Source organism: Synchiropus splendidus, chromosome 12 (assembly GCF_027744825.2).
Source record: "Synchiropus splendidus isolate RoL2022-P1 chromosome 12, RoL_Sspl_1.0, whole genome shotgun sequence".
NCBI lineage: Eukaryota > Metazoa > Chordata > Actinopteri > Syngnathiformes > Callionymidae > Synchiropus > Synchiropus splendidus.
In genome coordinates, this window is record NC_071345.1 from 20226231 (window position 1) to 20244559 (window position 18329).

Consider the following 18329-nt stretch of genomic DNA (forward strand, 5'->3'; position numbering starts at 1 on the left):
TAACACAGGAGTGAAGAAGAGACCGTGCAAGCAGGGAATGGGTTAGAAGACCTTCAAAATGTTTGTGAATACACTTCAAATCTGTAGTCGAAAGTAGTCGAAAATGCCTGTTTCTGGCCCTTTTAACCAGAGATAGTCATTTGACCAGTAACTAGTACCAGTAACTATAGAACATAAATCATTATTCTGTCTGCAAACAAATGAACACTCAAAAAAACCTCTCTCACGCTGTGATTGGTGGATATTTATTCACGCAACACCAGTGGCAGATATTACTGACGTCGAGTGCACAGAAGAAAAAACAGTCACAACGATGACCAACCAGATTTTTGTCAGTGAAATGCAGAACCAAATTTTGTAGACGTTTAAATGATGCATAGTGCATGCAAGTGCATAGTCTGTGTCTTCCCTCCTCACAGTTCTCGGCCTAGTTGGGATCCAAGATTATTAATGAAGACAAACATGTTGATCAATCAAAGAAGCTGTAAAATATCATCTCAAATAAGAGCAAAAACATGTAAATTGTCAAGCACACAAACAGAATACTATGTGCTCTGATTGATTGCTCCACTCTTCAGTGACTGAAATCTATGTTGAACGTAGTCAATGAACCCTGCCATTGGTGAGGGATGTCTTTTAAAGACATGTCGATAGAAGAAGAAAGCCACTGCTGCCGTTGTCGCGTTCACTCTCAATGGCGCTACTGACAGTGGTGCGCACAAAACAACAAAGACACTCAATGATAACATTGCGCGTCAGGTTGTATGAAAGCGCTCAATGTGATGATGTCAGTGAGACGTCATTTGCACCAACACTGTGACTGTCAAAGACATTATGCACACACCTCGAGAGAGCTCAACACTCTGGTTAGATGGAGTGGGGAATGCTAGCATTATTCACAGTTTAGAGCAAATCATTCACGCTCAAACTGAGACAGGTGTGGATAAACCAAGTGATCCCACTGTCGTTCAGCACACTGAACTGAAACTCCGCAGACGCTGCAGAAAGAGCTCAAGTATTGAGGTGTTATTATTGAAGAAGTGACTTCTAAAATATCACGAGAAGAGGAAAAAAACAATGCTTGAAATGTTAAATCACAGCTGACAACATCAGAACCACCTGATGCTGATCATTGATGGGATCTACTTGTGACCACACAGCGTAGATGAGGAATCTTGATTTCTACAGTACATAAGCCTATGTGTGATGAAGAACAGTAGGTCAAAGGCCAACTAGCATTATAGTTTAATAAAACACTAATCAAAATGGAAAAACAGAATTTTGGGAAAAAATAAAAAGGATCTAAGAGGACCCACCATATGTGTTCCTCTGCGAAGTCAACCTAAGTTGGTGCTGTGCCTGTTAATGTCACCTGCTGTCCGATTGAGCTCACTGCGTTCAGAATATTTTTTAGACAGATTACAAAAATACATGTAGGACAATAATGTAGGTTTAAAATAAATCAATAAAAACATTGGTGTAGGTGGATTGTTTCCAAAATGTTTAAGCATCTACATTTTATTTCTTTAAAATGTACCTTTACACACGTTTGTAGTTCAATCTTACGGAGGACACTTTATGAAATAATGCTTTCCACCATTATTGTTAAGAAACCTTAAACCTAATTATGATAACCTAGTTTTGTGATCCTCAAACTGAGGTTGAAGGAGTGAGGACCAGGCAAAATGTTGGTTAAAAACATGTACCAGTCCTTACAAAGATATAAGCACAAGAACAAATACACACACACGCACACAACAGATTACTATCACAAGACAAAAATGTAGAGAATACTTTACATTTCATATCTGTTGTTCAAACAACTATTCACGCACATTATGTCCTGGAATTTGAGATGAGAATCTGAAAATGAAAAGAACAGACGCAGATAGATGCAAAAAGTGTGTCAGAACTCACTGTACTGATGTCCCTCTTTGTTTTTCTGCAAGCAAATCTTAAAAGGTGCCCAATAAAACACCATTCCTCCAAATGTGAGTCCAGTCCTGCAAAGTGATTAGAATGAAACACATTTCTCTGTGTGTACTTGAGTTTGGATATGTCTACTAAAGGTGGAGGCTTACAATGAGCCGCTGTTGGACAATGTAAGTTACCAGTATTTAGAACTATATTACTATTATTATGCTATTTATTTACAATGACTGATCCCTGTAACATTCTAGGAAGCTACGATTCTCAGAGCAGCTTGCCAGACTAAAAAAGCAGAAGAGCAGTAGTGACCAACTGTCCCTTCTGTCGTCATTAGGTGGAGTATGAGAAAGTAACTATATTGTTCTAGATCTTTATCGCAGAGGTCAAATGGCAATGCAAGGGGCTCAGGAGGCAGGCATGCCACTCGGGCAGGTCCATTCTCCAAGGGAAAAACTCTCACAAAAAACTCACAATGTTGCACATGCATAATGCATGTGCAACATTGTGTGGACATCAGTGGAGGTGCCACCAAGCTGGCAGATCGGGCTAGTTGACAGGACTTCAGGGGAACTGCACTCTTCACCTGGGTTAGGTCTATTCATGAATATGAAATTCTAAGTAAAAAAGACATTAAAAAGCACAATACAAATGAAGAATTTGTGAGATCCAGAAGAAGAACGGGGGTCGAGGATCCTGAAAAAAAAGCAACTAGAGGGGAATGAAATATTGGGGAAACAAACATGTTTCAAAAGTGGAACGTTAAGGTGGAACGTTAAGGAGGAACTCTTGTGCATTGTGCATCGTGAAAACAAATGCACTCCAGGCGTGTAAGTGCTATAGCACAAGGATGGCATTTTAGTGCATTTTTAGTTTCAAACCACAGCAAAATCTCATGGACGGTCAAGTGTGAGAACTTCTGTGAGAACTTTAGGAAAAACTGCATGGAAACTTTCTTAGTTTAATAGTTGAGTCACCTGAGATCGAGTCGGGACAAAATGAGAGCATACCAAGATCGAGACAAGACCAAGACTTGGAAGGGGAGAGACCCAGTCATACCAAGACCAAACTGAATACAGAATAGAAACTGAATACAGTCAATTCAATTGAAAGCAATCCACAGAACACCATGTAAATCAAACATGTTTGTTCTGTAAAGTGGCTGGATAGAGATCCTTAATACATGATCTGCATGACTCGCTGAGGTAATTATTGATTACATTAAAAGCTAAATTAAGAGGTTATGGTTAGTGCTCTATTTCATCTCATCTCTGATGTAAATAAGGTCCATTAATGGGCAAGAAGAATACTTTCAGGCGGAGGAAAAGACTTAATTGGTTAGGATTTTTTATAATCTAAATGCAGTTGATAATGAGACCAAGACCTTAAAACGTGGTCTCGAGACAGAGACTGGTCTCGGGCACAACAACACTAGCCATTTCCCCACATCTACCCGGTTCACACATGCTGATGTGCACTGAACATCTGAGAGCCTCAAGTTACACGTTACAACAACCTCATTTAGATTGGAGAAAATCTCTGCCAAGACCATTGGTACAGTAAGTCCCCAAACTTCACCACTAGAACACACAACTGTCACTATCAAAGGTACAAATCAGCATAGTTCTCAGGTATGCACTTGTTTGTTTGACAGGGTCAAATTTTCTCATGTTCCTGTGTTCTTTGATGAGAAAAATACTTACTTGCGAGTAGTAAGTGTGGTAACTGTGTGTGGTTAGACTTCCATGTCACATCGGAAAGCGAGATGAAAGGTGCATCAACATCTGTGATTAAATAAGGATTCAGCGTTTTATTAAAAGTTTGTTCTACTCTGCAGTTTCTGTTAAATTTCCCCAATGTGGGACATATAAAAGACATTGGAATCAAAATCTAAAAGAGACATTGGAGAGCTGAACCTTTATTTTGACAGTAAAACAAGAGGTCAGTTTTCTCTGCATAAACAACGTGGTGGCAATGTGAGAAGAGACGGGACTCAAACTTTCCACTCCCTCTGGGCTTCTCAGCCTGACTCTGTGTGGTTCTATCAGCTGATGTTCTCTGCATGCACAACAGACGTACCATGCTAATTGGCTTAACCTTCCTCAGGGCTGAGGACCAATGATGCTTGTTTGATCTGATCAACTCAACCAAAGCTAATGTTTTAAAACAATACGTTTTATTTAAACAGCTCTGTAAAATATTCATGAGCAAATATTAAAACCTCTGTATCACAAAAAAGCAGCAATGATAGGAGTTGGAGAAAAAGCCTTCATCAGGGGATCCTTTCTGCATGCAATGTCTTGGAATTGGCGATGCAAACCTGCAAAAGAAAGCGGCGCTGTAGAGATCAATCCAATAAGCCAGAAACATTTTTTCTACAGTCATTAAACACATTTCTTATTCGCAGCGATGAGTGTGCTGCAGCTTATGAAACTGAGTGACAACCTAAAGTGAATCAGAGAAACCTTTCAGGGTGTGCACTCTCAGCCTGAATCTAAATTTAAGATAGCATTTTCACCAAAGACTTTGGTTCACGAGTATGCCATGTGACACTGGCCTTCATCAGGTTCCACAATTCTAAGTAAAGTGAACAAAGAACAAACAAAGTTCTTGCCTTGTCAGCAGTGCAGTTCTTTGGACAAAAAAGTTGACGGGAGAGGTGAACCTCTCACTGTCTCAAATATGTGCATCAGATCTACAGTAGAAGTCCATCAACACATTTAAGAGGAATGTTGAAGCAGAAAGAAGCAAACAGGATCAGGAACAGGAAAAACTGCCAAACTGGACCAGTCAAGATTAAAAATTCAAAACATGCTCTGGTCAGGGTGTGGTACATTCAACAAGACCTCCCGGATCACCTCAGCTTATCAATACAACTATAGAAGTAATGGTGTTGAAGGACTTTGGTGGAAAGAGGAAACTTAAAGTTGCACTTTATCCAACATCCAACCATGGGTCAGTCTTCCACAACAACCTGGTTCGAATGAAAAGAAGCCCATCATTTACATTAACTTGCACTTCTTTCTCTAGAACCAATGGCTCAAATTTTCCCAGCTATTACTCCTCCACTTCTGTGCGCTCAGGTGTGCTTGTTCACAGAGTCGGTACCTGTGCTTGCATCACAAGATGGGGGCGGAGTTTGACCCAGTTATGACGACCAAGCTTCACACCTGTCTGACATAATGTTGGTGACCCTTGAACAATGAGGTTCAATTTACAATCACACAATGTAGTCTGATGTGTGTCATGTTTATTGAAAGCTGCCTTTTATGTTGCAAGAGGGCTATTCATTCAACAGAGTTGTTGTTGTTTACCTTTGGTTCTATGCTGCCATAAATCTCTTCTTTGGCGAAAATTGTCTGATATTTTGCTGAAGAATGTTTTGTTTGCACTGATCAGACACTTGCCACCGAGTCAAATTAATTTGTGATTTTACACTAAAAACAAACGTGACAGGACAGTTTTGTGCCAGCGACACCTAGGACCAACGCGGGAAACACGAACAAGCTTTTTATCTAACGTCAGGTCTAATTACGTAATGAGTCACGTAAGCCAATGTGATTCTGAGACGTGTCACTGACCTGTTTGTCTTCAGCAGTTAAAACACCCTCCACAGACACCACCTGGTACTGTTTCTGCTTCATGCTTCCGGGGAGCTTCCGGAGATTGCGGACAGCAGTTGAGACGGTGCTGACGTTCATCAACTTCCGAGTGTCGGCTGTAGAGGCACCTGGGTCAAACAGCAGAAGACACAGGCTTCCGTTCTTCCTCTGCTCCAAACCGACAATGGATCGACTATGTCCTGGAGAGAAATTGCCATCACAAATATCGTGAAACAATTACTGCTTCTCTGGGAGTTTTGAGATTTGAGAGTAGCAATTACTAGGACTCAGTTCTCAGAAGATGTTTGGAAACAGGAAGAAGCCTGGAAGTATTCAATGTAGTACAGAATATAAATGAATCCCAGAAAAACACAAAGCAAGAAAATTGGTCTTTTTGAGTAACATAAAAAAGATTAAATTGATATTAAATTGCTCTTTCCTCTTTTCTTTTCACTTCACATAGGTAATGTTTTTTTTACAGGAACATTCCATAATATCATGTTCTTCCTTGATCAAGTTCATATGTCCCTCTCCCATCGTGCACACGCTTAATCTCTCTGGTGAACAGCAGGTAGCATTGCTAATGGTCTTTTAGGAGTCAAAACAGCCACCAAGCATTTACATGTTTTCCCTATTTAAATAAGGTAACACGAGTAGTTATGACCCAAGAATGGCTAGACAAAATAAAACCAGTGGATAAAAGGTGAACTAAAATGACTGGAATTATACTTGGGTGCACTTTGACAGCGATGCAACAATTTCATGCTGCCGTGTTTTGGATTCTAATGACACCACTAGCAATGCTAACCAAACAACGCCGTGCAATGGAAAGCATGAGTGCGTGCACAAAGGCGTCAGATGGATATATCAACTCGTCTAATATTAGGTAAGAACTCATTTCATTGTGAAACACTTGCAGTCCAGAGAACATCACAAGGAGGTGCACTGTGTCTTTGTGGATCTGGAGAAAGCAGATCAGCGAATCATCAGCAAAGCATGTGAGGATTGTGCAGGACATGTATGACGACAATGAGACAAAATCCCCGAATAGTGGATAGAGTAGTGAGTTGAAGTATTTAGGCTCCAGCGTAACAGACAGAGATCAAGGGATGTGAAGACGAAAGTACACTGATGAGTTACACATTGCTGCGTTCTGATGTACTTGCGTGTTAAAACAAATGTACACCTGGATACAGCAGGGTGCAGACAGTAAATCCACTGATCATAGATGACATTGCCAAGACAAGGTTGTATTTCATTTTGTAAATGTCTAATGTAAAAAAAAGACATCTCACTAAGAGACCAAGAGCTAACGACTTCATGTACACACAATCTTTTCTTAAATAATCTCAAGGTTACTATTATTATCTGACTGTTGAACAACAAGCAAACAGCCCTCAACCGTGGTGACAAGAATTCCTGAAATGAGAGAAGTGTATGAAGTGAATTGACCTCCGGGTGCAACTACATTTAGTCAGAATACTCAATTAACCATGTTCAAATCACAGATGGCAGATCCTAAACAGCAAATGTATAAGACAGCAGCATCAACAGTTGAGGAACAACTGTGTGGAATCACTGAATCCTACGCTAATCTTTATACGGGTATTGCAACTATCACACTGCACCAGTAATAGTATCAGGACAAAACTGAATTGGGACAAAAAGCATATCATCTCAGCCCCCTTAAGTGAGGTCACTTCGTTTTGAATGTGAATCTAATATTCTCGGTCTGAATGAAGACTCTTAGTTTAACTGGCATCCAATGAAAAGAAAGGCTCCCTACTGTTGTCTCCATTTAGATTTTTTCCCCCATATTTTTGAGAAACAAAAACTTACGTCCTATTCCAACTTTGAACCAGAGTCCCGGACAGGATTAGATCCAGTGCCGAGTACATAAGTGGGAATCTTCTGAAAGGACCTGTCTCTTCTGTGAAACACCACAGATCTCTTTGTTACAGATCTTGGAAAGGTTGTTATGTAGGGCAGGCGGTTTGAACTGAGCCAGCTCAGTATAGCTTCACAAACTCAAGGTGGATAATAATGCAACCAGGCTCATGGAATGAACTATCCTTGGAAAATCGATTTGTCCACATTAATGGCAACATATTATCAGAGGTACAAGCATGACAAACACAATGTGATCACACACTGAATTTGTTTTGCTGCAGTCTTGTTTGAGTTCCAAATTTGCCTCAGTCATAAATATCTTAAGGCTTCGACTTATTTGTTGAAAAAGACGGCTGTTTGTTTGTTTTTCAACTTACTAGTCAGACAAAAAGCCATGATTAATTCCTTTATCACATTCACACACAATAAAAGATGGTTCTTGTCAACACATTATTCGAGAGTCATGTGGGGAACAGAAATAATCATTTCAATTCAAATAATCACTCCAGGCCTTATAAATTGGAACTCATCAAACATACATGCAGAAGAGGGTTCAGAGAAACCAAGCAGTAGTTAGTCAAAACAGTAGAGGTGAAAGTAACCATCGAAAACATTCTCAAATAATACGATACTTGATTCTGCAATATTGTATTGATATTTTTGCTGAAATATCACTTGACCGTGGGATACTGTCTTAATATTTTAACTTGTCTATATTTAATAGATGCTTACGCTGCTGCATTTGTGACTTGTTTAACATTAACACGTTCTTTTTGCGCACTGGAGTTATTTTGTTGATTAAGGGAGCAATTAATTCCTGTGTCAAACTGAACTATCGTCATAACAATAACCTTATTTACACCTTGTTTATCTGATTTTCCCCCTTAAAATGATGGCTCTTATGATACATTGCTGCACTTACAGTATCAAAATACATGTATAGTGCAATGTATCATATCACTACTCCAGGACCGGGATACGTATCGTACAACAAAAGAACTGCCGATACACCAAAAACAGTATTTGATGGCTTACTGGAATTAATATTACAGAATTTTGGGGGTTGTAAAACACAACTAAATAAATAATCTTTTTATTCAAGGACATTTCAAGAAAGCACAATGACAGCATGTTGTCAGACGGAAGGCAGTCTACAGTGAGTGCCAGCAGTGAAAACACAACAACAGGTCATAAAACTCACTATGCACTCAATGTTCTCCCCAGCGGTCCCCTACATTGGGATTTCACCCACTACCTGAGATTTCTTTGAGTGAGTCACAGAAAAACAGAATTAACAACCAAATTGTGGTGTACCTTGGTGCTGGAGGTAGAGAGGAGGCAGGGAGGTGCAATTGATTCTTGATGGAAGCCTGTTACTACCCTTGGTGGTCTGACAGTAGTACTGCTTGACCCAGTCAAACAGTCGAGGATGTGTCCCACCTGGGCCCGTGGGCTGGTGGAAGTCAACAATGCGAGCCCTGGAAGAATGAAAGAAAATCATTCGTGACACCTTGTATTTCTGTCATCACTGTCAACTGTAACTCAGTCGATGATGACCTAAAGAGTTAATATACAACTGCATTCCAACTTAGCCATCCTATTCGACCCTTTGATATGCAGTAGCAAGTGCCACCACCCTCAACAGCAAGAAGTGGGAAAAAGAAGAGGTTGGAATACATATGGTCAAAAACTGGGCTGCAGAGCATCATGGGAGGTCACCATTACTGAGCTTGCTGTTGAGGGTGACGGCACCTCACGTGCTCATGCACATGAAAGGGTCAAAGGGTCAAACCGGACAGCTAAATAGGAATGCGGTCACAGAAGTTGTGGTTTGTTTTACTGTATTGTGTACTGCAATCTCTGATGGTAAATAGAGCAAGACTCTTTCCTGTTAGGCCATTTCACCAGAGGTTTTTCCTGTTTTGTTACTTTTCTCTGTTTTATGTATATAATTCCAAAATACATTTTGGAGAGAAGAATCAACTCTGCAATTCATTGCATTTATTTTGTACATTTTATTTTGCAATCTTTGGTCAATCCTCATCTTCTGAATTAACAAACTGAATGCTGCTTTTGCCTAACGCTGCCCCCCACAGTCTGACGACATATCTGCAGTTAAGAGCTGTCCCATTTCTAAGTCACAACACTTGGTTTTGAGGTGTAAGGTTGAGGATAGGATATAATTTCAGTGCAAAATTGTGTTCACCTTATACCCAATGATGTCAGAAGAACGTAGACCTCTGTGGCCCCAATCCAGGCTCTTGTGCCCTGCAAGCGGTGGTTGAAATGTGAAGCACCTTGTGGATCCAAACCCTCTTTCCATGCCTCCTCCATCATACTCTGCAACCGGGGGATACTTGGCACCGACCCACCTGATTGAGTGAAGAGAGCGATCAGATCAACACAAACTTGTCACAAAGTGAAAAGAACTGGATTTCAATGCTGTAACAAACAAGCAGACATTTTTGGCACTAAACATTTCTAAAGAAGGTCCAAAAGTCTACACAATAAGGATGCCACTGATGAGTACGACCCTGTCATGAAAAAGGTTTGATGGAATCTCTGAATGCTGACTGTGTTTGAGAATAAATGAATACCTTTACATTGAAGAGTTAATGCACATGTACAAGTAATTCTAAACCTTCATTCAGCAAAGTAACCACTAAAGGGCACAAAGCAATTTTGACCAGAGGAACAGGGAAAGATCAATACCTGTGCCAATACAATGTGCATGTGGAACATTGCATTTGATGGCTCGCATTCAATTTATTAGTCAAGAATACAACAAGATAAAAAAAATGAATAAAGGCTATTTCAAATACATACAACACTGCAAAAGTAATTGCACACCTATCCCAATAATTGAAATCACATTCATGACCACAGGTGTGAAAGATCAAGCACCTGGGCATGCTTGCTATTACTCTAACGGAAGAAGAAGAAAGAATAATACGAAAATTACAAAAACTTGTAAGATATTTTCAGAACTTGTTTTATCCCTGTCATGTATATAGTCGTTGGGAAACTGATGGAGGGGAAGAGTGGAGAGAGCAGGAGTACCTTGAGCAACAGCCACATATGCGTCTATTCTAGACAGCGAGGAAAGCAGCATCTGGAAGTTCCTGTAGCCGCAGCCCCAGCCTTTATCACCTGCAGATGAGCAGTAGTGGTCTGTGTCTGCACTTAGCCACACATGCACGCAGTCTCTGCCCTCAGTCCGGTAGTAGTCATGCAGACATCTTATCACTCCTGAGAAGAGATAAGAAGAAGGTAAACTCACGTTCCTGGAGAAGTTACATACACTGAAGTAATAGTGAACACTATACAAGTGTATCACACATTGTGTGTTTGTCAACGTGTAAATCTCATAAGGCCATCATCAATGCAGTCGGAGACCAGTTGAATACTGAACAAAGATACTGTACAACAGACCATTAAAAGTCATCCAACCATTAATTGAATTGTGGTTTGTGGACTAAAATATTTTGTGCCGACTTCAGAATGACTAACCCACATTAGCAGCATGGGATAGAAACACATACCTGTGAATCTTGCGGTTGCATACTTCAGAAATATTCAATCATAACAATGAGTTGTGAACTCTAGTGTGTCATAACTGTCAATGAAAGAAAATCATCTTGTACACATTGGATTGAGTTTAGGCGGTGAAAGTGTGTTCAGGTAGCCAAACCCAATACCAGACAGTGAAGAAAAGAACAGTTTGTCAAAGTGCAGGAATGTTGTTGGACGAGTTTAGGATAAAACCACATGATGGAAATCAGCTCTCTTTTCATATTCAGGAGCGAGTCCCCAGTTAACCAGCAACTGTCAGAGGTTGCAGGTTATGATGAGTCACTTTGCAGCACAGAGGCTGTTGCGGATGATTCCAGTGAAGCGATCACAAACAGCAAACGATTGCGAAACCTAAAAGACTATGGACCATAAACCAACATTAAACACAAAGAAACATGTTTGTGAATTGTAGCATTTAGAGATTAGTTCTCCTGTTTAATTTATTGTCATTGTTGTTTATTTATTGTTAATAATTTGTTTTATGATTTGACAATTGGTTTAGTGAATTTAATTTGTAGGAGCATTTTTCTACGAAACTGTATGTACAGTCGATACAGGAATTTCAGAGTTAAAACCGGTGTCTAAATTTGAGCACAATACGACACATACTGTGTATTGAGCAGTTTTATTAGTTCCACCTAAAGAAGGATCATGTTTAAGAGAATCATGTCTGTTTTGCAAAAACAAAATGAGGCACAACGCAAATTTGCCACAACATTGATGACAAGCACAATAAACAGTTACTACTAAGCTGTAAGTTTTGTGAAGTCATCATGTTTTGTTCTTAATGACCCAAAACACAAGCTCATCAGATCACACCTATTTCCGGGAATGCACATGGTCATTCTTACAGGTACCTTGAGTTTTGGTCTTGCCATCATCTAGGCCTGACACAAGGCTCTCCAGCATCTCTGCCCTCCTACAGTGATACTCTGCGGGGTCCATGAGGCCTCTGGCTACATCACGCTCCATGGTCCTCTCCATTTGCTTCCGGTAGCTCCCGCTGCCGTCCAGACCAAACTGCTTCTGCACAAAAGGCAAAGGACAGCTCAAATACAAATGATGGATAAAAACAGGGGTTGAAAAGATGCTTGCTTCAGAATTATTGCTAGGCTAAAAGGGTGATTCGCAGGCCCTTGGTCTTACCCATAGTTACCCCATAGACGTACCCTTGAGGTTTCAATATATAACATCAATGCACAGTATTTTAGATCTAGATTATTATCATCATTTAGACTTTAGATAATCATCATCTCTTAAGAGTATTTCCGTACCAGCTATGGCTGTGTATTGGCAGGAATCTTACAATACCTATCCAGATACATTGGCATCTACATTGTGATACTGTAAGTTCAGCAATATACTGTAATAAGAACCATCATGTTAAGGGGGGGGATTAGACAACGAAGTACAATATCATGTGCATGAAAGTGAGTATATAGTTATGACATCAGACCATTTAGACTTTGATTTAAGTTTCCCAGTCCAACAGAGGAATGAATTGCTCCCTTAATCAGAAACATAACTGAGCAAAAGGAAATCTTCAGTATTCAATATTTTCTTGCACGTGTAGTACCAGCAAGTATTTTGGAAATTTTAGATTAAAAAATACAAGGTAACACTGATTATTGCTTTTCACATTCATACACGTTGCAGATGTACAGAGCAACCTCAGCAGCTGTGTGGAAAAATAGAGGTACATTTACATACCAACTCTCCAGTGTAAGGAAATCACAGCCGTACTCTTTATCGTCAAAACACGCTGTTTAAATAACGATTCAGCTTTTTAGTAAATGAAGATTCTGTGATTTGTCCAACAATAGGTGTTAGTTCACTCCGTACAAGTGTGTGCTTGATAGTTGAAGGCAGATCCAACAATTCAGAGACACACATCACCCTATGAATGAGGTAGAGGCAGGTACCCAAAGGTAAACTAGAGGGATGGTTAATTTGTGTGTCTGAATTAATAGCTAATAACTACTGTTATATATGAGCGTGATTGGGTGCAGCTTGGGTTTCAGAACACAAGCAACACCACTTGATCTCGCACTTTTGTTGTAGATCTGGCATTAGTTTTGAGGATGAATCTTTTGGAGATGATCTCATAAGGAATGAGAAGCTTTGAGGGAATTTTAGGCTGATCTGAGACTTCCTCAACACTCAAGAAACAGTACATCACTTAAGAATCAGAATCAGAATCAAATTTATTGCCATGGTCAGTGGGGAGCCCACTGACTAGGAAAGTGCCTTGGAATAAAGTGCAACAAAAAACAAATCAAATCAAATCAAAAATAAAATAAAATAAATAGAATAACATTTATTTTATTATTATTAAGAAAGGAAGTCAGCCTTGAGCAGATATTTACCAAGATGAGAGAGAGCTAAAATTGAGACCAGGGACAACAGTTGGTCTAGTAGCTAGAGTAGCATGAAGGAATGTTGCTCAGTGTCACAGTTTGTTGCAGATTTGAGGAGGCATTATAATCCTGTTCAGGAGAGCAGACTGGACAGATGTCTTTGGCTGCCGCTGATGCATTCCAGGGATGAGCTGCTTGTTCTCGTGTTTTACATCATTTGATCTATTTATTGTGAGAAGGCATGTGGTAACATACTGATAACAACACATTACGCTTTTTAAATCCCCCTGGGTGGCAAATTAAGTTGTAACTGAGAAGAATGAAACACGCTCAAAGAAGCATTCACAACGCAGTTTCCAGGGATCACACAGATGATCTGTGCAATCATGACGGCTGAAACTATGAAAGACATACGCCAACCAGAGGCTGCTTGACCTTGCGAAAGACCAAGATGATCATAAAAGGAAAGCCTGTAATGTATGATTGCTGGTAACATGATTCTGTACCTGAAGCTTTTTGAACTCCTCTTTCTCCTTCTGGTCCTCGTCCTCACGATGGCGAAGATTCTCTTCCTGTTGAAGCTTCCTGGCCAGTTTTAAGTCTGAATTTGGACACAAGTCTGCAACAATGTAGCATAAGCTCATGGATCTGAGTAAAGTGAGTGATTTTCCCACCATAGTATCTCAGTTAATATAAAGGTTTGTCAAAGGCCAAACTTTTTTTTTTCCTACCAGACTTTTAAGAGCTTTTTTCTCATGACCATTGTATTTTTTGTCGACAGTGTACCTGACCTGTTTTTCAGTTGCTGTCAAATTATACATGTTAAAACTGTAACCTAATATTTACAACCATCCTTCACTATCAGATAAATTTGTATGTCTCACATTCAGTGCATTCTGTTCTTGTCCTTTAGGCGTTATCCAGTTTTATCTTTTTTCTAATAGAATGTCACCAATGATTGCCAAGATCAACATTATAAAACCAGTTAGTTTTGTTTGGTTATGGGAGTGTCTCCATGGCAGAACACCCATTACACAAATTTGGCACAATACATTATGTTCGAAGACAAGACAAGATGTCTTTGTATGAGAAGATTAAATGTACCTTCACTTTCTAAATGAAGCTCCACATGTTCCTGCAGAAGGGAGCTGTTGCTGCAAACAGAGGCACATATGGGGCACGTCAAGCTCTCGCCACCTAGAACACAGTTACAAATTACACGACTGTTTCTGACTGACATTTTTCATCATTCATTTGATGATATTGGGTGCTTATCTTTCTTTCATTTTATTTTCCCCATCACTTTAGCTTGAACACCCTTACTGAAGAGTACTGATGATATGATGAGCGACAGAAATACAACCTCTCACATCTGTCCACTGACTGTTCACGACTGAAATTCTGAGTCAAGAATTGGACTTGATCAGCTGCTTCTTCTTGAAGCAGGAACAGAAACCAACAGTTGCAGTTGAGTTCAAGTCTTTGTGTTCAAGTTGTTGGTTTCAGACATGCAGCCTTACTTTGGTGATGCAAGGAGTCCGTTACTGTGCAGGAGAGCCAATGAACTGCTCACCCTGTGAATGACCACACTATAAGCTCATAATGTTAAATGTGCCCGATCCATTCCATCAGGTCAGCCTATCCATCTATCTATCTACATAAGTCATGATTGATGCTGTCTAGTAGTGTTATATACCCCCCATCAATGCTTAGATGTTTTGCCCATTAGAAAGCTCATTTGTCTTTAAGTGACATCACAAAGCGCATCACTCAAACCCAAGCATCAAATACAGACCAATTTTACACAGGAAAACATTGAATGTTTTATCATGTTACAAATGGACTGCGTGTATGTTACAAAGTGGATTAAAAAAAGGTGGCAGGTCATATGTGTCTTTCATGAGAATGTATAACAATTCAATTCAACAGTACCGGTCAAGCAATTCCACTGTTTCTCAACTGGTACTGAGGTAGTTGGATTGCTTGTATTGAATCCTAAATACTGTCACAATGAATCACACATATTGTTTGCCCTCTGTCGACAAAACACTATGTTGTGGCTACATAAAAATGTGAATGCAGATGCACATGCTACAGGACTGAATCTGTATCAAACAGCCAACGGATGAGGAACAAAAATGCAGCGTCATAAACGTAATACAGTTAACAATGGCGTTTTTTTTTTGATGACTCTCCTCTGTGCCACCACCAACTGATAGCAGTGTGATATGGTTTGATTGGACAGACTGTACATGAACAATAAGAACTTAGAACTTGGTGAAGAAAACAGATGTTGCAAAGCAGTGGAGGCATTAGGCAAGAAAAAACACACGTTCCAAGATTAACAACTACATTATAGAAGGAGTGTAAAAGTGTACCCACCATCACCAGGAAGGGACAACCGTCTCTGCTTGGGACTTCTGTGTCTAGCTTTCATGAAATGATTAGAACTTTCTGTTTGAGTCCAGGGAACACTAGTTGCCACGGATGAGTCAGCCACTGACGCTCTCTCTCGTGGTTGAACTTGCTCCGCTTGGACTCCGCAAGGGTCGCAGTTGAACTGAGAGGTTGAGGGTTTGTCTCTGGACACGGAGCTGGTTCTTGCAGATGTGGGTGTGAATGTCTCTTCCGGTAATCTCTGTGGTTTCTCTGGATGAGCAAAGTTGATGTGGTGGCAGAGTTCATCATAGGACACCCCTGACAAAGAACACAGTGGGCAGTCCATGTCATTCTCCTCATGACTAAGGAGAAGGTGAGTCTTTAAATCTTCCTCCAACAGGAGCTCCTCTCCACAAATCTCACAGGTCAGCATAGCAACGGACCTGCACCAGGAAGGAATTAAGAGAGAAGCATCAAGTGCATGACAACAGAACGTGCTTATTCATCCATCTACTTCACAGGTGTCAAACCGGTCCTCAAAGGGCTGCAGTGGGTGCAGGCTTTTGTTGCAACCCATCGAGAAGACACCATCTCACCAATCAGGTGTCTGTAGCTGTAATCAGTTGACTGATTATTTCAGCTGACATCTGATAGGTTTACCGTTCTGTGTTTGCAGGCTTGGAACAAAAACCTGCACCGACTGCGGCCCTTTTGTGGATCAGTTTGACACCACAGAATTCTACTTTAAGCATCTTACGTCTTTTGATGTTAGGCACACATACTGTATATGCCAGAGAAGATGTGTTCCCTGACTGTAAACAAGGGATGAATGAATAGGACAAATTTTCATATCACGATACCAATCCATATACTATGACTATGTTTTGTTGTTTTAAGATTTAAAACATGACAATACAAAGGGATGTAGAAAGTTCGATGTCACTGCCATAGCTCTGCATGCAGGACTAGTGGGGGAAATTGAGATTGTTGACTTAACATCTTGAATGTTCATATCTCGATATAGATGCAATAATGATCATCGGCTACTTTCATGTGCACATTTATAGAGCAATATATTTTTCAACTTTGTTTCACACATCTGGAATCATTGATGTTGTCATCTAAAAATTGTATGGCTGACTTACTTGAGTAACATTTGGTCTCTGTGTAAAGAAACCAACAACAATCGTTGAAACGTCATGCATGTTATCAGGCTGGAAAAAAGCCGATATGCTAATCAAGTTAAATATATGTATTAATTTGACAACCTGGGGGATTTGGGATTCACGAGAAACCTAAAGACCCCAATAAGGATCAGAGCAGATTGATGAGAGGCATTGTATATACTGTATGTCCTTGAAAACAATGACTCCTGCTGGTTAAAGTTTGTCCTGCATTGTGTTACTAGAGATTTAAATTAATAAATATTAGAATTTGATTGCATTTAACATCATATAACACACACATACACGCTGTCATTTAATGTGTTATATCACCAAGGTCATGGAAAAACGCCTATAAAACTCAAAAGTGGTATGTTGCACGTGTGTGATGCTTGAAATCAGGCCAAAGAAAGCGGTGATGATTTCGATAAACACAACAAGTTCACTCAAGCGGAGAAACATTATTAAATTAGGTTACAGTTCAACGCATTCAGAAATACCTGTACAAATAAGTGGCTATTGATTGTTCTCAATCACACCATTGTCCATTTTATTCTGTCAATAAAATAGATTTTATCTCACACTGATGAATTAAAATAGAAACAAGCGTGCTACACATGAATGGTACGGATTCCCTACATTATATTTTTGATGCATCTTTCCCACTCTCGTAAGACAACAAACTTTATGACAAGAAGCGGAGATTCGCATTTTTCATAATGGAAATAAGAGGGTCATCTTGAAGTTGAGCCGATAGAAAACATCGGCGCCAACGATAAAAAATAATAAGAACAAAACAAGGTTAGGGGTGAAGCTGAAGCTTGTGGGGTATACGTTATTTGTATCCGGTGGAATTAGATAGGCAGTCAGGGAGCGACTTTGACAACTACGACGACCTAAAAATTGGTTGAACAGAAGTACTTACGCAGGTCAAATGTCAAATAGGGAACGCACGTTGTTTCTATTTCAGCAATCAGGCGTTCCAGCGTTGTACAAGCCAGTTGGCGGCGCCATCGACGTCACATCGGAAAACTTCCGGCTTAAAGTTTCAGAATAAAATGTGACAACATGCAACAGTACTATTCAGTTCTATAAGAGACTCCTAGATCGGTTAAGTCAACGTACTCTTATATCTCTTCATTACAGGGCCGTGGAAAAGGAAAGTTTCATTTGGTTTTGTTTAAATGTTGATGAGACATGATAAGGCAGGGGTGTCCCAACAGATCCTCGAGGGCCTCAGTGAGAGTAGGTTTTTGTTAGTACCCAAGTAGCACAAGGAGCTCCACCAATACAAATCTGTCTGGAGTCTGAAGACTGTAGTCCATTGACTGGCTATTCTGGCGCTGAAACCTGATTGATGCACCCATGTGGAGGTGTTGAGGAACAGAAACTTGCACTGACTGCAGTCCTGTATGGTACAGTTTGGTGACCCCCGTAAT

General features: G+C 40.1%; 1 protein-coding gene across 6 annotated transcripts; it reads right to left on the bottom strand.

The window, feature by feature from the left end:
- Positions 1–3901: 3901 nt before the first annotated feature.
- On the bottom strand, positions 3902–17909 carry zufsp (zinc finger containing ubiquitin peptidase 1). Of its 6 annotated transcripts, XM_053880839.1 has the most exons (10): positions 17816–17909; positions 15731–16170; positions 14453–14545; positions 13855–13967; positions 11849–12017; positions 10479–10667; positions 9625–9790; positions 8733–8896; positions 5508–5728; positions 3902–4246 (listed from the first exon to the last, which is right to left on the bottom strand). In XM_053880839.1, exons 2-10 carry the CDS (start codon positions 16158–16160, stop codon positions 4199–4201), a joined length of 1593 nt encoding a protein of 530 aa, XP_053736814.1. In that variant the 5' UTR covers positions 16161–16170; positions 17816–17909; the 3' UTR covers positions 3902–4198. The 6 variants fall into 6 exon arrangements, with proteins under 6 accessions (XP_053736814.1, XP_053736815.1, XP_053736813.1 ...); XM_053880840.1 differs by lacking the exon at positions 3902–4246 and having other exon boundaries at positions 4292–5728; positions 13855–13949; XM_053880838.1 differs by lacking the exon at positions 3902–4246 and having other exon boundaries at positions 4292–5728; positions 11849–12014.
- Between the last annotated feature and the right edge of the window lie 420 nt (positions 17910–18329).